We start from the raw sequence: 21,177 nt of genomic DNA, 5'->3' as shown, positions 1-21,177 counted from the left end.
CGTGTCTGTTTGTCAGCAGCCCTGATGCGGCGGGCCAGCCAAGTCCAGCCGACCAGCCTCATTTAAGCCCAAACCACTTTCACGTTTAAAGACGGCTGGTTAGATCTGCCCTGTTTGTGGGTGTGTCAAAGGAAGGGAGGGGTGGACAGTGCGTGGCGAGGAGGCGCTCTCTCTCTCTCTCTCTCTCTTTCCATCTGTCTGCAGGGAGGTGTGTGTGTTCCTGTGTTGTGTGCACGCGTGTTTGCGCACACTGATGTGGCAGAGTGGTACCGCAGTGGTATAGTAGAGGTGCTGTGCTCATCAGTAGTGGCGAGTCCAGTCAAACCTCTTTCCTCCCACTGTGCACCGTACACAGGCACGCACGTATATCCTATAGTAAACATCTGCTTAGTGGAGGTATTTTATAAGATCCTTAGTATACATAAGAAATGTTGAACAAATGTTGAATTATACTGTATAACGATGCCACATAGTGTTTTGGGCAGGTTGTCCGTAGTTCAAATGAGGATATACATTGAGTTGTTGTGTGGCATAACTGAAAGCATCCACTGTAAGTTGTGTATTCACAGAATAGTGTGTAACATCAGGATACTCTCCCCCTACATGTTTATTTGGACTGTAAAGCTAAAACATTTAATTTGGCTCTCTACATTTTGGATTTGAGATTAAATATTTAATATGAGGTGACAGTACAGAATGTCACCTTATACTTGAGGGTATTTTCCATACATGTCTGTTTTACCGTTGAGAAATCAATGCACTTGAGGTATCTAGTCCCCCCATTTGAAGGTGTATTTGGACAAATCCCAGTCAAACGTTTTGTATTTGGTCCCATATTCCCAGCATGCAACATCAACATCATGCAACAACTACATCAAGGTTGTGACTGCAAACTTGTTGGATGCATTTGCAGTTTGTTTTGGATGTGTTTCCGATTATTTTGTGCCCAATAGAGAGGAATGATAAGTAATGTATTGTATAATTTTTGGAGTCACTTTTATTGTAAATAGGAATAGAATATGTTTCTGAACACTTCTACATCAACATGGACGCTACCATGATTAAGTGATAATGGCCGACAAGCCGGTGTTTGGGGGATATATTGTCACGGGTGTTGTTAGGTCCGAGACAAAGTCGACGGCAGTCAAACCGTGCCAATATATCCTCCAAACACCGGCTTCGACGGCATTATCACACAATGGGTTACCAATTTATTCAAATTATGATTTACATATATTCAAAACTGTATTTTTATGTATTTATTCATAAGATTTCGTCCTTCCACAAGATATAGTCCTGACACAAAACTAGGGTTGCTACCCAAGCTGGCTGGTTGTTCGTTCTATCGGTCCGTTTGCCAGAGACACGACCCAGTCGTTCAGTCTTTTTTGTTCTATATCTTTGGACACAACCCAGTCGTTCGTTCTAAATGTTCCATTACCGTCTGGCAACATTCTTATCCCTTGCTTGCTAGCTAGCCAACTATGGCTAATTTATAGTCACGTCAAACAGTGCAGCCAGAATAACAACAGTAGCATTTGCATTTGTTTAAGCCGTTTTCTAGTGACATTTATTTGGACACATCCATAACAATGAGCTAATGAGGTGCGATTTCACCTGGCATAGAACATGTGCTCTCTCGTCAGGACACTGTTGTTCAGAGGAGCTAGCCAACAACACAGCTAACACAATCACTTCCAGCACTGAAGCTGTAAAGACTGCAAACTATTTGCACTTCGTTTAGTTTTACCTGTTTTCTATTGATATTTCTTTGTATATATCTATACAAATGATGCTGATTCATGATTTCAATTATCTGAGAAAAGCCGCCTGGTTGAATGTCTCATCCAGACTCCCGACACCTTCATTACTATGCAACAGCCGGAGATCAAATTTGAATATTGAAACAATGTTGAAAATGACGTAGAGACTGGCAGCAAGGTTTATACAAATCTCTGCTGTTGAAAACGAAATGTTAGTTTAAAAGATATGTGAGATAACGTCTAGATGCTTTTTAGAATGGAGTTCAAGTTTATAAATTGCCCTGCTGGGCTGATGAGTCAGTGGATTGCGCAGTCAAATGGAACAGAGTGAATAGGAATTTTAACGTCATAGATTTAGCCGGTGGTAACTTGTGGGATAAGTTTTAACCAATCAGCATTCAGGGTTACACCCACCCGTGTAAAATTACGGATAATCGTGAATGAATCGAGAATAATGATGAGTGAAAAAGTTACAGAGGCATAACTATCATGCCCCCAAAACATGCTAAACATGCTTTAGGCTAAATCAAATCAAAAAAGCCGGTAGCCGGCTAGTGACAGTGTCTAAGGTTCAGGGCAGGGTACTGGTCAGAGGCCGGCAGGTGGTGATTGTTTGAACAGTCTGATGGCCTAGAAGCTGTTTTTCAGTCTCTCGGTCCCAGCTTTGATGCACCTGGACGGTCTCCACTTTCTAGATGGTAGCAGGGTGAACAGGTTTCTTGATTATGTTCTTGGCCTTCCTGTGACACCGGGTGCTGTAGATGTCCTGGTGGGCAGGCAGTGTGTCCCCAGTGATGCGTTGGAATGATCACACTACCCTCTTGAGATCCCTGCTGTTGCGGGCTGTGCAAATAGCGTACCATGCGGTAATACTTGTAACATCTTCTAATGGGCGGGGTTAAATACATAAGGTGCATTCATAAGTGTCACTGTCCAAGTAAATACGTAGGTGAGTGTATCTCGTGTTATTGTTTGATCAGGCCAAACCCTTTCCTAACCCGGACAACGCTGGGCCAATTATGCACCGCTCCATGGGTCTCCCGATCGCAACAGAGCCTGGACTCGAACCCAGAATCTCTAGTGGCCCAGCTAGCAGTGCCTTAATTAAGCCACTCGGGAGGCCCAATCTTGTGTATTTTAAACCCATTTAGAATAATCCCTCCAACACAATCAACACACATCTCAGTGATTTCATTCCTTCTGCTAGGAATGATTGAATGACCTCAGGCTTTAAAAAAAAAAAAAATCCCCCTCTATGTTTGTATTTCCTTATATACACTGCCCAGTTGTTTTTCCAAAAGCAAATTTCTGTGGTTTGTGAGCTTCATTTCTGAGGAGGGAATATCCGGTTTTACTAGAAGGGTGCGTGGCACCGAGCATTGGAGTGCCGGTTTGCCTGCAGCCTCTACTGCTGACAGTGGGCAGCGGGGCAGTCTTCTCTCTCAGACAGAGGGAATACCATTACACCTAGGGAATTCATCTTGTGTTGTTCCTACCAACAATGGAAAGCAAAAATAATCAGTAAACACTGGGCCTTTGCTCCCTGCTCATTAAAAACACATTGAGAGAGCCCGTTAAGTGTTACCGGGAACTTGACATCGCTCTGACAAAGAAACGTGCTTTGCTGAACAATGCCGCTCAAAGTGAAACCCTCGTAGTTGTGTTTGTGAGGACACCTTGCCTTGTGTAGTTTCACGTGGCATTCCTCGAGCCAGCCCCTAACAGAGGTGCGTTCGCCATCAGAAGCTGTGGGTAAACAGCACTGTGTGCTACTGTTGCCTGCGCAAGGGATGTGTCTCTCAAATTGAGCTTAACACTGGTTTCTCTCTACAGACACCAAACAGAATAGCTAGCCTGGCTCCGTCCTCCTGTCTCTCTGTCTTCAACAACAACCGTAGTAGAGGGCGGCCAAGCTTCTGCAGTCTCAGGAGTTTACCTAATTATCCAGCATTAAGTCTAAATGGAAGGATTCCCTCTCTCATCCTAGTTTACTCCATATGGCTGCAGTAAAGATCAGCCACTGTCTTGCATAATCGTTAGGTTTTAGAGGCACTTCACCTCAGAGGGGCTGCAGGGGACTGAACCTGAAAGTGAGGCAGCAGCAGGAGCTGCAATCCATATGGTCCTACACTGTACGTCGACACCACACAAGACTAGAGGTGGGCGGAAACTGCCGGGGGAGAGCGATAGGCTACCGCGGGGCGGCAGGGCAGACAGACTGGTGGGCCAGTGGAATGTCAGTATGCCACAAGGGTTATTGTAATGAAAATGGGGAGTTGGACACAACATAAAATGGGAGTTGGACACAGCCAGCCAGCTAGCCCAGCACCACTGTTTTTTTATTTATTTGCTAGGCTGTATAGAAAGTTCGGTGCTGACCCGATAAAAGATTAACAGGTACTTTTAAAGTGTTTGTTTATGGTCATTAGAGCTGTCGGGTTGTCTCACCACACTCAGGGCTCAGAACAATGGCAGTGCTGATGGTAATGCTGGCAATTTCCCTGTTTTTTCGCAGGTCACTGCCAGGGGATTCGCCCCATTGTTGCAGTTTGCCTACACTGCTAAGCTGTTACTCAGCAGAGAAAACATCCAGGAGGTCATCCGCTGTGCCGAATTCCTGCGCATGCACAACCTGGAGGACTCGTGCTTTCGCTTCCTGGAGGCCCAGCTCCGCAGCGAGGAGGATGGCCTGCTGCTGTGCCGCAAGGTGGCGCCGGCTGAGGGGAACCACGAGCCTGAGGACGAGAGCATGCAGTCTGAGACGACAACAAAGGTTGCCTCCCCCCGGGCCCGGCGGCGCGCTGAATGCTTGGCCTCCTTGCGGCAAGCACCAGACGCGGACCCGCTAGCCATGGCGGTGCCCAGCGACTTCGCAGACGGACGGCTGGACTTCGACAGGCACGGAGCGTCGGACCTCCCTCGCTGCCCCAAATACAGGAAGTACCAGTGGGCCTGCAACAAGCACAATAACGACACCTCCTCACACACCAGTACCTCAGGTTTTCCAAGCACATTATTATTTAAGGAGACCAGCGGTGGCATCAGCGACGGGGCGGTCCGGGACCAGAGTAGGCCGCCGGTGGCTCAAATCAAAGTGGAGCCTCGGGCAGAGGAAGAGGCCATCTCGCTGTGCTTGTCAGGGGACGAGCAGGATGGCCATGACAAGGACGACGTGACAGCCATGGAATTGGACAGTGTCCCAGTGGTATCCCCTTCTTCCGTCAAGAGGAGCAAGTCTCCCACCTGCCTCCGCGCCTTCTTCAAGAAAGGAACGGACCTGCCAGGTCTGCCCAACTTGTCACAACAGCTATTCGCCAACAGACTCGCCAGCGTCTGCCCCGAAGACAAAGAAACCACTCAGGGAGATTTCAGGCCTTTCACTGCAGTGGAGCTGGGCCTGTCTGTTACATCCCCAAAGGTAGTGGACGGCTTCCCTCCGATGCTGTCGTCGCTGAAGTCCGCCTCCTGCGACGGCGTTTGCAAACAGGAAGTGGAGCTGGACCGCCGCAGTGTCATCTTTTCCTCCTCAGGGGCCTGCGACCGTCTGGGCACCCCGGCGCATTCCTACCCCGGTGGGAACTCTTTGGAGATGGAGCTCTCAGAGCACACGCCAAAGAGTCTGTGGGCTGGTGCCAGCCAGTCCCTCCCCACCTCACAGACCTACTCTCCCAGCAGCGCCCCCACCCTCGCTTCCACCACCACAGAGCCCCCGCCGCTCCTCTGCCACCCGCGGCCCAACACCAGCTGCCCAGTACCAATCAAGGTGTGCACGCGCTCGCCGCCCTCCGAGACCCGCACGCGGACCTCCAGCTCCTGCTCCTCCTACTCCTACGCGGAGGACGGGAGCGGCGGCTCACCCTGCAGCCTGCCCCAGTTTGAGTTCTCCTCCTCGCCGTGCTCCAACGTGGCGCTCCGCCTCGCCACCGACCAGCAGGACCAGGGCGTGATAGGGGGAGATGCCCTCTTCAACCAGGTGCGCCCCAAGATCAAGTGCGAGCAGTCGTACGGCACCAACTCCAGCGACGAGTCGGGATCCTTCTCCGAGGGTGACAGCGAGTCGTGCCGAGTCGAGCAGGGACCAGAGGTGAGTGAATTTAACACTATCACACTGCCTTCTCTCATGTTGTACACACTGCCTTCTCTCATGTTGTACACAATGCCTCACACACCCAGTCCCACCTTGAAGACAAATCATCATCTCACAGTGACCTTGCTCTCTGGGTCTGCATTCACAGTCATTAGATCATCATGTAATTGAAGCAGGAGTATTATTCTTTCAATAACAGATTTACAGCAACACCACCGTGAACAGAACAGGGGCACAGATGCGCCTTGATAATGTTAATCGGCTTTACGCACTGTTTGAGATCTGTGTAATGAGTCTGAATAGGAGCGAGGGTCCAAACCGAACGCGCTCGCTCGAACAGTCTGAGCCCACACACACACACACACACACACACACACTCCCGAGGATGCGGTGGTCGTGTCGAGGGCTGTGATTGGTTGATCCTATGGACAGGGAAGCGCTGGTGTGTGTAGAAGGGCTAATAGACTGAGATGTAGACGGCCGGAGCTGGGGAGGAGTCCGGGTTCTCTCTAAGGTCCGGGGTCTGAAGGGGTTCTCCTGTGGCTTTATCTCTGTCCCCCTTAGCTGTCACAGGCTAAATATCTGATATTATCCCTCCACAAACCTGACATCTCTAATCCAATTCCACACAATCTGCATCTGCTAATTGTCGAGCCACATCGCTTGGGCATGTACACTGTATACATGTATGCTGTGTCACCAATACACCTGCACTACTTGAAGGCGAAGGTAGCCTTTGTTGTATTATAAACAAATATAGCTTATAATGTATGTGACAGACGCAAGGTAGGCCATGTTGTGTTACGCACAGCTTTAAAGCATATACGGTATGTTTGCGATAGCGATCGGACAACAACAGTGTAATGAAACAGGATGTAGCTGTATTGTGCACGTGGTTTGGTGGAGGGGGGGGGGGGGGGGCTGCTCCGTGTTGTGTCATGATGAGACTGCATCCTGCAGCGCCTGGCATGCTGCTGACAAGGATGGATGGCCAATCCCTTAATCATCCCCTAATCCATCGAGCCAGACAACCGATGTCCTCCAGGCTGACTGCAGAACAGCCCTGGTGTTGTTGTTGATGTTGTTGTTGTTTACTGTGAGATCACTAAGGATAAATAGAATACAGCCTAGTCAAGTGGACAATTATAATCAGGATGAAAGCGGTTTTGTTCCATCAAAAGGAAATGTAAAATGATCCTTTTTTTTCTTCATACAGAATGCCTCTGATGCCTCTTTAATTTCATCTTGAAACTATTGCATCCGTAGCATTTGCTTTTGTTGTAGGCAGACGTGTTTTCTCTTTGCCTGGAAGATAAAGGCTCGCCGCTTCTCAGCCTGAGACCTTGAAGTGCGCAGGGAGCCGAGAGAGGGAGAAACTGGTGCGTTGCCATGGCGATCGGATTCACGGAGCCTCGTCCCTGTTTCGCCGGTGTTGGAGCCACATGACAGGGACTGTGGAAAGAATCCAGTCAGTCACTTCTTCTGTGCACAAACAGAGAGATTAACAGCCCTAGCAGTAATGTGTAATTATTACCTCAGTGGCACCCACACCCAGTGATTTATGGGCCGTTTGAAGGACTGTTGAGTGCTCTACTATAGACAATTGTAATTTACAGTGTTAGAGCTGTCGAGGAAGCCCCAAAATGACTCTTCAGACATTTCCAGTTCCCTTTGTTATCTTGTATGAGTCAAAGAGTGTATGGAACACACACTACACTCTATTGTAGGCAGTCGATTAGCAGAGCACAATATCCACTGTCAGATCCAATGACTGTATATATGAATGGACAAAGTCACTGATCACGTGACACCATTCATTCCTATGTGAAGACTCAATAGCGCATTGAAGCCAAATTAAGTCAGTTAAGATGGCGTCTCATGGAGACATAACATGCGCAGTTTGAGCTACTCCAGGAAGTGACGTTGCAGGCTAGCTCAGTGCTGCCCCCTCTCTTTGAGTAACTCAAGTTAAAGGCCGCCCGGGGTACTGCAGGCTGCCATTAGCAACTAAATTATCCTTGTCATTTCTTCTTTGTGCAATTAAAAAATGATTGGTTCAAGGACAAACATCTGGTGTATTAGAAGCAATTATTGGTACCGCGATTGTCTTCATTTGTATTTTATTTATTTTTTTACACAATGAATGACCATGAAGATTTCCATTCTTCCATTCACTATAATGAGGGGGATCCTGTTTTCTGCTAACAATGTCTGCAGTGCCCGGTCGGCCTTGAACTTCCGTGGCTTCAATGAGAGGGGGCAGTCGCTCTCCCCTGGTCAGACCTCTATTGACCCGCATGGAGTTATATCTGCCTGCTGCTGATAAGATGGATTATGAATGAGGTTGGCAGACTCTGCCTGGTCTCAGATGCTGCTGTGTGTGAGAGAACCTCTCGCAGTAGTGCTGTTTGGTTTATTACATGTTGTTATGGATGGAGGCGTAGGAGAGCATTTACATAAGGAGCCTCAGTGTGGGGCCAAATCCCGCCGTGCTTTTCCTCCAGCTTTATCTGGCAACAAAACTGCTACCTCATGCTTCCTGGGGCCCTCTTTTCCTTATTCCCCCCAGTGAGTCGGCTGTACAAACAAACACAGCTAGCGTCCAGGGAGGCCACTGCCATGCCTCTCCCTCTGTGTATTTGCAGAGCAAATGACAGGCAGACCGGGCCCCACTCAGGGAGAGCTAGTCAGGCAAGCGCCCAACGCTGCTGCTGTTGGAAATAGCTGCAGCCCCGGCGCTGGGAACAATGAATTCTGACAGGGAAGGAAGTTGTTAAACTGGAGGCTAGTCTGGCAGAGGGAGGCAATAGTCATTCAAGGTAGTCTGAGGTCTCCTGGCTGCTCCCAGTACTGAGGTTAGAAGGTGTTGCATACGAGCCCACATCTGGTAGCCACATTAGCAACACCCTCCCACATAGCAGACACTACACCACACTGGGGTAACTTTTTAATTGACACATTTTTACACCTTAACTGTATTTCTACTGCTTCCCAGCTGAACGACATCATACATAGTGAATCAGTCACTATGTCAGGAGAGGCCCCTCTGAAACATGGACCATGGCCCGGATTCATAAAGAGTCTCAGAGGGTTGAGTGCTGATCTTTGATCAGTTTTGCCTTTTCAGTTCATAATGAATACGATTATGTGGACAGGGAGGAGCTGATCCGAGATCAGCACGCTTTGTGAATACGGAACCCAGTACACCACCACCAGCCAATGTTTTTGCACTATCCACCCACAGAGGAGGAAGCAGAGATGGAATTCACAGTGATAAAGGATATGGAATTCACAGGGATAAAGGAGATGGAATTCACAGTAATAAAATAGATGGAATTCACAGTGATAAAGGAGATGGAATTCACAGTGATAAAGAAGATGGAATTCACAGTGATAAAGGAGATGGAATTCACAGTGATAAAGGAGATGGAATTCACAGTGATAAAGGAGATGGAATTCACAGTGATAAAGGAGATTTAAAGAGCTGAGACCTTTTTCTCTCTTTCTCTCCCCCTCTCACTCTCTCTCTCTCTCTCTCTCTCGCTCGCTATCTCTCTCCCTGTGTAGGCGTTAAGCTCAGTCTAACTGTCTGGTCACAGTATGCTGCACATATTGATCTGAGAGTGAGGTGGGAGTGATAGGGAAGTAGAGTTGATATATTAGCAGCACAATGTTTCCGATCTCGCCCACCACCAAACGTTAACCCCTGAATGAACATGTGACACAGGAAGTGCACAAACCTAAATATCACTTCTGTTATTTCTATTATAGTCTACAGTAAAAAATAAAAAATAAAAAAAACTTCTTGCTCCACCCTTGTTATGATGCATCTGTGGTCTCAATAATTTGGGGCATACAGTGTAAACCACATTATACTGATTTGGTGCATGATTTTTTGTTGTTATTGTAGGTTTCGTTATTTGTCTTGTGTGCAGACAGAGTCAGGCTGTTGTTGTGCCCATTGGGGAACGGTCGGATGCTGGGGCTGGCAGCTGAGAACAGGCTCTGTGTCAGCTTTAAAGCCAGCTGGGGTGCTGCCACTTCGCCTTCCATCCCCTGGGACCTGGCATCCTGCAGTAACAGTACCCACAGAAACACAGCCCATCTCTTCACCACAGAGCCTCTCTAACTCATCTCCCATAGGGGTTTTTCCGGCAACAGCGTTTGTTTATGGTAGAGAAAGCAATACGATACTAAACGGAGTTCTGAAACAACATGATCTTCTCCCAGATCTTCATAGGATGCATAATGCTCTGTAATCACATTATAAACCAACAAGTGATATATCACTGTGTAACTGGGACGTAGTATATAATCAGCATAGAAAGACGCTAGTGTTCACGTTCATGTTTTATCGTACTCACCAGATAAAGGTCTGTTTTTGATGCAGAGGCAGAGCCACAGTCACGATAGCAGCGCTATAGAACTAGTGGGAGACGGTTAGACCTGAAAAACAAGTCACAGTGCGTGGCCATTTAAGTCAATGGCTTCACTTTTCAGACAAAATTGCTCTGAAAATTGGAAGTACAGACGTAGGATCTTAATTTGAGTAGGTTTTCTACAGCAGGAAAATGTTCCTGCGGCAACAGGAAATGTGGATTATTATGTACATTAAAATGAATGGACATTTTTTTGTAGGGGTTGATAAAAAAAATTGTTAGGGGAATCAAGTCTGACATTTTAAAGTGGAAATTACAAACTTTAGAATCCTTTTTACATCTTGAATACACTACAAATTAGCATTTCCTGCTGTGCAGGAAAATTCTCAGCAACAAAAGAGTGATCAAATTAAGATCCTACATCTGTATTTATTGCCTCAGGGCCTGTGTCAATAGCTAGGAAAGAACACAGTAGTAGGTGGCTTTGCATGCCTCTCTCTTGCACAGTGCGCTGCAGTGTTAAACTCCCTCCCAGGGTTCAACGTGGGTCACCAACCCTACAGATGAGGACTGGCAGTACAGAACCCACTGACCCCAGGCGTTAGCCGTCATCGTTGGGCCGCCCCACCATCTGACTCCTAAGGCTTGGCCCAAGTCTGGACCTGCAGGCAGCCAGATGCCCACCCTCTCTCTGTGTGTCTGAGGGGAGAGGGAAGTAGGGTATAGAGGCACTGCACACTCAGTGCCGCCCCGGGTAGCAGATAATCCCTGCTTTTCACTCTGGACCTATTTGCAGCATAGTGACCCAGAGAAAGAGTGAGTCTGGGGGGAATAGAGGGGAAAGAGGAGAGGAAGGAAAGACGGAAGGGGGAAAAAGAAAGTTAGTGAGAATCCAGAACACATTGGGTCTGAATTTATGACTGCCGTCAGAGCTGCTGCTGGACTGATTCTCCTGGTGGAGCCACTAAATATATATAGGTACCCCTTCAGAACCCCTTCAGAACCCCTTCCGAACGCCGAACGCCACTGCCGGGAAGAACAAAGAAAAGAACATTACAAGGTCGCTCGCTGTGGAGAGGTAGCTGAACATCTCCTCCCTCCCCTAGCCTGTCTCAGGGAGAGAGCCCCCCCATCAGTGTATCTGTCTGGTCACTCCATAGATCTCTATAACTAGTGGTTATTAGATGGCGCTCAATGGGGCCATCATCACCGGCAGAGTCATCTTCTGTTTGTTTTCTGATCACATAGAGCAGGCAGGATGTGGATGTGTTCCATTGCCCTCCCTCTCTTTCTGCCTTCATTCTCTCTGTAGCTACTGTCATACCCTGGCTGGTAGTGGGAGGGAGCCTGCAGGGCCTAGTGTGGCCTGGAAATCTCCTCCCATTATTTATTCATGTGTCTGCATGCAGCGGCCAGATGAGAAATAGGCTCAACGGCTCGGAGGACTGAGGGCTTCTAATGAGGAAATTCAAGCCTGTCTCTCTGGGATAAATTGACATCTAGATTTGCTTTTCAATGGAGAGTGATTTCGATGTGCTCGTGAATAGGCACCTTGCTTTGTCCCTTGAAGTGCAGCACTTACCCCAGGTGATGCCGTATATCTCGGCTCACTGTGGTGTGTGCGTGCGTGCGTGCGTGCGTGTGTGTGTGTGTGTGTAGTAGCTTGAGGGAGTGTAAGCAGGCTCCAGCCCAGTCCATTGTCCTCTAGTCTTCTGTTTTAGTGGGGCTCAGTTTGCAGTCACTAGGGGCTTTTGGATTCTCCATCTGGCCCTGGTTCAGCGGCCAGGTACAGAGAGAACGGGGAGACGTTTCTCCTCCCCCCTCCCTCCCTCCTATCCCTCCTCGCCGTTTGACTTTGTTCTTGACGTGCTCCAGAGAGGCAGCCGCGGGGGGGGGGAGAGAGAGCAGAGCGGAAGAGAGCAGCAGCTCATCTCATCTTGGCAAAAGCTCTCTGGCTGTCTTCCTCTGGCTCTTTGTTATTCCTCCTCGCCTCTCTCTCTCTCTCTCTCTCTCTGCCATCCTGTTTCTCCCCCCCCCCCCAAGCTACTCTGCTACGGCTCCCTGGTGCTGTGAGGTACCGCTGGGGTATGTCGGTATCAGAAGGTTTGTCAGCACCTAAAGGGAACAGAAAGAATCAGGCGATCTATTGATGCTTTGCGGGGAGGAAAAATCACACCCTCGTGGAAATTGGCAGCAAATCCATGGAAATAATGTATTGTGATAATTTGCAATTATCTGTATTTTATTGCCAATGATTTTTCTCCGGATTAGTGTTGCACTATGTGACTGAAGGTGTCAGAGAAAGTAAGGCTCTGCGTGTTTCTTTTGTTCTGCAGCCCCTGTGGACTATTGTAGGTTGATAGTATAGATCTGGCCTGCAAGATTATATTTGTTTGCCCCCCCCGCCCTAACGTTTGTAGTGTTTTGGGTCCAAAAAAAGACGGTAAAATCACCAGGAATTCAGCAACAAATGTGTTAAATTCAGGAAATCTGTTTCCAAGTGTTCCCATGAATAGAAAAAGAGACGTGTGTGATCGTCTCTCAATGTTATTCAACGTATGAAATGATTGTTATTTTCAAATACAACCTATTTTTGGGGTTTAGTTGGGATCAATTTGCAGTGTGCAAATTATTATAATTATGTTCCGTTCCTCCGACCATCCGCTCCGACAAAAAAACGTCCCACGGCTGAATCTAGTTGCCTACCCCTAGTGTAGATGTTACATATCATGCCCTACAGATATCACCTGACACCATTATGGATGGGGGTGACAAGTCCCTGCCTGTCCCTCCTCGATCTGTCACGCTGGCACCTCTCCAAGCCAGCAGGGACAGATGGAGAGACACTCATTTCTTGGATCACGTTGTCCCCCTCTGCCCGAGAATAGGTTACACGATGTTCAATATTTCAGGTTGAGAGCGAGAGAGAGAGAGAGAGAGAGTGCTGCAGGCTTTACATGTGTATATGTAAGTCACATCCTCTATTCCTGGCACTCTGGCACCATCTTGTGGTAAAAACAAATGTGGCTGACCGTTTTTGACACGCACATAAAGTCGAATCAGCAAGGGTTCATCAAACTGTTACACATTCACGTTCCTTCCATATTCCATTCAAAAGTGAACGCTGTGCCACGTCAGATGTGAAAAGCCATTCTTTATTTCTTGATTTGCAGGTGAAGCTTCCTTTCCCTGTCGATCAGATCACAAATCTTCCACGGAACGACTTCCAAATGATGGTCAAAATGCACAAACTGACCTCAGAGCAGCTGGAGTTCATCCATGACGTCCGGAGGCGGAGTAAGAACCGCATCGCAGCGCAGCGCTGTCGCAAGAGGAAGCTTGACTGTATCATGAACCTGGAGTGTGAGATCAGAAAATTGGTGAGTGTGTCTCCAGCCATGTCTCTCTCACAGATACACTGTGCACACCAGAGGAGGCTGGTGGGAGGAGCTACAGGAGGACGGGCTCATTGGGAGGGCCGGAATAAAATGAACGGAGTCTAACATGGGGTTTCTATACGTTCAATGTGTTGGATACCGTTCCGTTCATTCCATTCCAGCTATTACGAGCCCGTCCTCCTACAGCTCCTTCCACCAGCCTCCTCTGGCGCATACAGTACTACAGCACATAGTGTGTGGACCTACTGGCATGTAAAGTAGTAGAACCATGTAATGTCTATATAGTACCGATCTCTCCCTGGACTAATGATAACTGTTGGCTCCCGGTGGCGCAGCGGTCTAAGGCACTGCATCTCAGTGCTAGAGGCATCACTACAGACCCTGGTTAAATCCCGGGCTGTCTCACAACTGGCCGTGATCGGGTGTCCCATAGGGCGGCGCACAATTGGCCCAGCGTCGTCCGGGTTAGGGTAGGATTTGGCCGGGGGTAGGCCGTCATTGTAAAATAAGAACTTGTTCTTAACTGGCTTGCCGAGTTAAATATATCTATTTTTTAAATCACATGTTGACAGCGCAACAAGCATTACCTTGGGATAGAGTGATATTAATTACCTCAACACCGTGTCAGCACTTTCACGCTGGCCGACTGCCCTCTAGCTGCCAAGCTGTCAAAGTACAGCAATGTGTGTAGGGGGAAGAATAGTAAGAGTCGAGCATCCGCAGTAGAGTGCTGGCTGTATGTCTCTCTTCCTACCTCCTCGCCCCCACGTTTCCATGGCATCGCGGCGGGTGGTCTCTCACAGGCAGCCAGTATGCTTTTGTTCCATGATGGGGGGTGGAGCTGCGGGCCCTTTGATGTGTTGTGTGTGTCAGCCACACACACACATGTACACACACACACACACACACACACACACACACGAGTGCTTTACACTCCACAGTGGACTGGCAGCCTTCCCCTTGATGTCACCCAGCAGCATCCTAGGATATGAGAACAAGTTCATCATCTCAAACCGCTTTCCACCACCTGGTCCCATGTTACCTCGGTGCGCACAGCATCCTGGGAATGCTCGGCCATCACAAACCTCATCCAAAGCATGCATTATTTAACATAAGCTCGGTGAACAAGCAGTAAAGCTAGGTCACGTGAACTCTTTTATGTTGATACGAAGAGGTGAATTGGCATGTAGTACGTATCTATGTCACGCTGCTGCTATAGGCAGCGTGAAGCATTTGTAGAACGTCGACTGTGCAGCTGCAGTGTCAAAGGGCTTCACAGTATGTACTGCATGTATCTTTGCTCCTGGTTAGACCACAGCTCATGACACTTGTCCTCATCCCTAATATTTCCTTGTGTGTCCACCAGGTGAACGAGAAGGACAAGCTGCTGACAGAGAGGAACCAGCTGAAGGAGTGTATGGGTGAGCTGTGGGAGAACTTCTCCTGTCTGTCCCAAGAAGTGTGCAGGGACGTGCAGCTGAGCCCCGAGCAGGTCCAGTCCCTGAACCACTACTGCCCGGTCCTGAAGCCCGGCACCAACACCATCGACATTGCCGGCAATGCTGCCTCCAACAGCATTGACCTCACCACCCACTCCGGCTCAGCCACCCCGGAGCCCAGCTTCCTCAAGTCCCCCGGGCCCTCAGAGAGCGAGCCTGACTCGGTCATGGGGAATGGGGCTGACGGGGGGGCGGGCAGCAACGAGGCGGAAGGCCAGGAGCCGAGGTTATACATGGAGGCGGGGCTCTCGTTCAATGAACAGTCCAATCAGACAGTGACGGTAGACTTCTGCCAGGAAATGACTGATAAATGTACAACTGATGAACAGCCGAGAAAGGACTGTACTTAGTAAACGGTGGTTTTAATATCTGTGTTTTTATTATTTAATTTTTAGTTTTGATTTTTCTTTCTGACAAACCCCTTTCTCGGGGTTGTTGAGATGGTCAGCCTTGGCCAGTGTTATTTGAAAATATTTTTTGTTTGTATGTCTTTTTAAAGGTTGACACTACAGTTGTCTTAAGAGCAGCAATACTGTTCTCCAGGTATTCTCCTCTCTGTAACCATGACAGAGTGGGAACTTCTCACACAAAACTCCTCTTACAATGGTGCTACACCGTGACCGGGCAGGCAGCGATCTCCACAGTGTTCTTTATCCATGTATTACAGTCTACTCACAGGGAAGGGCAAAGTTCACATCTTCAATTCAAACCTCAATGGACCTAACAGCAGCTCCCTCTGTCTCCCTGTCTCTCCTCTCTCTATTTCTCTCGCTCTCCCTTTCTCTCTCTCTGTCTCTCTCTCTCCCAATCGCTCTTCTACTCTGTCTATTTCCTATCAATCTATTTCTACCTCTTAAAACACTTTCGCTCTCGGTATATTCTCTCTCTCTCTCGCTTATTCTCTCACTCCCTCTCGGTGGCCCTTGTCACAACAATTCAAACTCAGGAAGAAATCTTCTGAATGTTCGACATGATTCATGAAAATAAGAATACAGCTTCTGTACATGAGAGATTTATGAAGCAGTTAGACTGTAAATGTTCATATGCAAAAAAAAATGTCTTCTGCTTCACTCATTTTGCATTTTCTGTACAGCAAAACAATGTGTACAGACAGTACCTAAACATTCCTCCTTTGCCTTCCGCAGCACTGAAACGAAAGAGAAAAACTTAACGATTTGACAGGTGGTTAAATAGCTATGTTCCCACCAGGGTTGGGGTCAATTCCATTTCAATTCCAGTCAATTCAGGAAGTCCACTGAATTCCAACTCTCTTGAAGGCTTTTCAATGAGGAAAATGTGAAATTGGAATTGCAATTTGGTTTGCTTTCTGAATGAACTGGAATTGAAAAGGAATTAATCCTGGTTCCCACACATCAGCAATACCATTGTATTTGGATGTTGTAATGGTAACTTTCAAGTGCTTGCTCGGGCAGAACGTATAATGTATATAGTATGGAGCATGGTGACTGTCACAGTAATATTATACAAGTAGAGGCTTTGACGTTTCTTTTCACTGGGGTTTTTGCTAAGGGGAAATATTTGCTTTGCTGTTTCCTGCCTAAAGGAAAATTCCCCATAAGGGTGGGTGTTCTTAAACTCAGGAAATCAGCTTGACACGCACACAAAACATGCACACACACACACACACGTACATTCATTTCAGAGCCCCTTGCATGAAAATTGGATGTTGCTGGCACGGACCGTGTAAGTATGTTATTAACCAGTGGCTCAAGCCACATCCATTCAAAATTTGACACCACTTTAAATGTGAAAACGAGTTTCAGCTTGTTGTGTTTTTGAGGAAACTTTATTTCTCCTTATCAGTGTTTGAAGATGCTATATGTACGTTGGGGAAAACTCTCACAGGCACCCTTTGGATTTCTTCGGTGTTATGTTTCAATGTTGCCAAGGAATGTGTGAGTAGACATCTTCTCAAGCTGAGGGATAGCTATTCTGTCTGCAACAACAACAAAAACAGACACCAAGTATTTCTATTTACCAAGGATACTTTCTCCTAATGAATCTGGGCTCAATTCAGGCTCTTTCCTTCCAGCACCGGATGCTCAGTTATAACTAGTTCTAATAGCACTTCATAGAGGGCTTATGTCTGGTTCAGAATCCTGAAAAGTCTGATACCGAAACACTTGAATTGGCACTTAAATGAAAACATCTTATTGAATGTTAATATTGATATAAATATCTCTATGAAGACATTACATTTTTTTTTTAAACTACAGTAAACAGGGTTAACAAAAAAAAAGGAAGCTAACATAATATTGAAGAGTGTTCACATCTTATATTTGTAATTCTTTAAGAATTGAATAAGTTAATTGAGACTTCAGTTCACGTGAAAGCACTGTGTGTGTCATCATCAAACTGATTGAGTAACAATCACATGATATAGTAACATTTTTGCCCTGGTTGTACATTTGTTGAAAACATCATATTCTGTGATGTGAATGCATGCCCCTGTATATTTTACTTAGTTAGTTTGTCTAGATTACGTTTGCTTCTAACGATAGTCCTCAGCTAAATGATTTACTCTTGTCTTTTGTTGATGAACCGTATTTACATTTATAATGTAAATATACAGAAATACTTTTCTTATCTGTTCAACAGTCAGAGATGTGCTTGAAAATACAGAATATAAGAAAATAGAGCCATAACCTATGAAGAGGGGTGAATTCAATTGGAATATAAAGCTTTGCTCATAACTTGAACTTCATTCAGGGCGAAAAGCTATACAGTTTGTCAGGAAAGAGCGATAATACAACTGTATATATTGAGGAGTCTGCAAATTCCCCTTGGCGTTACTCTGCTGCCCCCTGTTGGACACAGTTGTGTAGTTCTCCAACCAGTCCTGACTGAGAACAAACCGTGTGGTATTAGAGGGCTCTGTGTTTTGCGGTGTGGTTGCTAGTCTGATTATTTGACCATACACATAGGTTTCCCTAAGGTTGTAGCTAGACTCATATACAGTCTCACACAGAGAACCACAAGCATACGCACAAATATGAATACATACACACACACACACACACCATGCATGTCGTAACGGCATCCTTGCTCGAAGGCTTCAGTCTAGAGCAGTTGTGATTGCCTGTTGAAATTGTTGTTTGCGAGGTTCTTTTTCCACTTTGCTCTGAGTTATAAGCCGTCACTGAAGTGGAACGGTATTCATCCCCATTATCAGATACAAAACAGAAAACTAAAGATGGGTGGATTCAAGTGGACATTTGTGCAAACCATATGCAATTCCGACTTTTTCGTACTTGTTTTTTTGAAGTAAAAGTGAAAAGCATGACGTTCCACCAGAAAAGCACACTCATTAGGCTACACTTTGACAAATGTCATATTTTGGGAAAATGTATTGAAATGCATCAGGTTTATATTGTCCTCCATCAAAGCTATACCAATAGATATCCTTCTATCTGTTTGTAGATGTCCTTATAATGCTATTATGATTACTGTTGATGTTCTTTGGATAGCAATGAGTGCATAGCATATTTCTGGTGTGTAGGCTACTGTGCGTAACATTTCTAATTCCTCATCGTTGTTTTTTGCTCTACCAAGAGAGCCCCCTGGATTCATGTAAAGGCTGGTTGGGTGGATGCAGATACATGAAGAGTTTTTAAAGCAGCACCATCCCTCCAGTCATTTGACAGTCCAGTCCATACCTCTTAGCCCTCTAGCCTTGAGAGAGCTGCTCCATGCCTGATATGCCATGTGTGGTGTTACTATGGTGGCCAGTGGTTGAAAGTAGAGCAAGGCCACCTCAACGGTCAACCCCCTACCCCCCAAGCATTCCAGGTGAAATAAGCTTGTGTCATCATCTCAATCGTCTGGTTTAACTTTAACCAGGATCAGTCACTGCTCTTGTATATCGTCTCAGGGTGCCAAGTGTTTTATTTCTCAATTTCTGAATTTGGAGCAGACGTTTGTAACTTTTAGCTGGTTTTTATGTTTGCTTTGATGTTTTTTGGCTTTGCTTTGGGTGTGTGAAAGTATAGCTTTAAACTCTGGTTTCATATTCCCGAAGCTTATTTCTACCAATGCAAATACTGTGTAATGAGCTTGGCCCGATACAGATCAACCCCATCAAGAGGCTGCAGAGAGTACACAATACATTGGAGTACAAATATGAATTATGTTTTGGTAATACATTTCATTATTAGTTGGATTTCTCTCAAGTTCTTTACCTCTGCAGTTTTTTTTTACAAGCCAAACACACAACAACAACAACAAAAAATCCATGTAATTTGATTTGTTAACTGGCTTTGGTTATTAGTTGGTGGATATTTTCTTGTTTAGTTGAACTTTTGTTTGTTTTAGTTTTTCTGTGCTGCTTCTCTGGAGAAAAAAAAAACACTGTCTCTCCAACTCCAAAGGTTGTTGTTTTGAAAAGACGAACAAAACTTGCCTTTTTCACAAATTGCTCAACTTTATAATACAGTATACTGGTATCCTGATTACATGCACAGGCTGAGACCATTTTAGGAGGAAAAGAAAAGTTAAATATGTTTACAAAAAGGTTGTGTTTATTCAATTTGCCATGTATATAGAAATTGGTAGGTTAAAATTGGACTGATGGTTAGTGTTTTTACATTTTGTAAACAGAAAACTGTGTTTCCTCAACTTGTCTTTTCATTCAACTGGGGATGTTTCAGAGTTACATGGATACAAGTGCACCTCCGATTTTTTGCCTTAGAACTTGCAGAGGTCATAGTTCACATTCAAGTGAAGTGAGTGTATGCAGGGGCCTACGCCCCCCCATTTCTGAGCAACCACCAGTGCGGACGTTCTCACACTTATCTACCTGTGAAATCCTTCATACCTCTCATAATTGGTCAATGACTGTATCAGCAAACTGCATCAGGTGGGGTTTTTTTACATGCTTTTTACACAGATTATATGGATTATTGTATTAGTAGATTTTGGTGCATCATTTTTTTTTAAATGTAATAACTCTTAAGCTTGTAGTCACAAAGTTGTTTTTCTCTCCTGTTTTTCTAGAAGACTGTTTTGTGTTAATATTGTCAATTTGAAATAACTGTTAATTGCTTATTCTCTACTTACCTTGTTCATTTTTAAATGCTACACAACCCTAATGAATTCAAATGACTCAACAACCATTGTAAATACAGTGTTGCGTAAACCCCCTTTTCATTCATTTCAATTGCTAGTGTTATATAAATGACATTTTTGTCTAGACACCATTTCTGTTTATGAAATAAAGAATCATATCATGTACATTATTTTTGTCCTTTTTTTAAAAATATATCTGCAAATGCGAATAAATATTGTTTACTTCGTCGTATTCTTTCACTAAATCATAATCTGTACTTTTAAGGTGTAATTCGAAATTAACCAAAGGTATATGAACTATCTGATTAAAATCATATCAGATTTGAAATAAGGTGCAATGTAGTCACATAAGAAGAGGACACAGGTGTTTCTTGTCCCCTTGCACAGTGAGAAAGATGGTTTGGGAGGCAAAGAAAAGTCCCAAGAACCACAGTTGGAGAGTTACAGAACGCCACCTCCAAGCCAAAAGGCTATTTGGAAGAGTTTCTATTTTTTTTAAACGCCTGTATTGTGAGCAACCAACAATTGTAAACACCTGGTGTTTGCTCAATGGCATTGGCACTTGGATTGGAACCGGGTGCTATGGTCAGATGAGATTAAAATAAAGCTCTTTGGCCACGCCCACCAGTGATCGGTTTGGCCTCGAAAGAAGGATGCCTATGCAGGAAATACCCCATACCTACTGTAAAATATGGTGGTGAATATTTGATGTCATGGGGCTGTTTTGCTTCCACTGGTACTGGGGCCCTTGTTAAGGTGCACGGCATCATGAGCTCTACCAAGTACCAGGATATTTTAGACAAAAACCTGGTTGCCTCTGCCAGGACACTGAAACTTGGTCGCAAGTGGATCTTCCAGCAAGACAATCACCCAAAACACACCACAAAATCAACATCTCAGTCTCCGGACTTGAACTTCATTGAAAACCTGTGGTTTGAATTGAAGAGGGCTGTCCATAAGTACAGA

The 21,177-nt window shown here is 45.8% G+C and overlaps 1 protein-coding gene across 3 annotated transcripts in view; it reads left to right on the top strand.

The window, feature by feature from the left end:
- LOC139407039 (BTB and CNC homology 1, basic leucine zipper transcription factor 2b) overlaps positions 1 to 20,376 on the top strand; it is a 96,594-nt gene extending 76,218 nt beyond the window's left edge. For all 3 annotated transcript variants that reach the window (XM_071150333.1, XM_071150335.1, XM_071150332.1), the window contains exons 3-5: positions 4,279 to 5,847; positions 13,403 to 13,609; positions 14,994 to 20,376. In XM_071150333.1, coding sequence (XP_071006434.1) covers positions 4,279 to 5,847; positions 13,403 to 13,609; positions 14,994 to 15,476 — 2,259 coding nt within the window. In that variant the 3' untranslated portion in view covers positions 15,477 to 20,376. The remainder of the gene's footprint in view (positions 1 to 4,278; positions 5,848 to 13,402; positions 13,610 to 14,993) is intronic.
- Positions 20,377 to 21,177: the final 801 nt, after the last annotated feature.

Source organism: Oncorhynchus clarkii, chromosome 4, assembly GCF_045791955.1.
Source record: "Oncorhynchus clarkii lewisi isolate Uvic-CL-2024 chromosome 4, UVic_Ocla_1.0, whole genome shotgun sequence".
In the NCBI taxonomy this organism is placed as follows: domain Eukaryota; kingdom Metazoa; phylum Chordata; class Actinopteri; order Salmoniformes; family Salmonidae; genus Oncorhynchus; species Oncorhynchus clarkii.
Note: the sequence above shows the minus strand (reverse complement) of the source record. Positions and strands in the feature narration are given on the sequence as shown.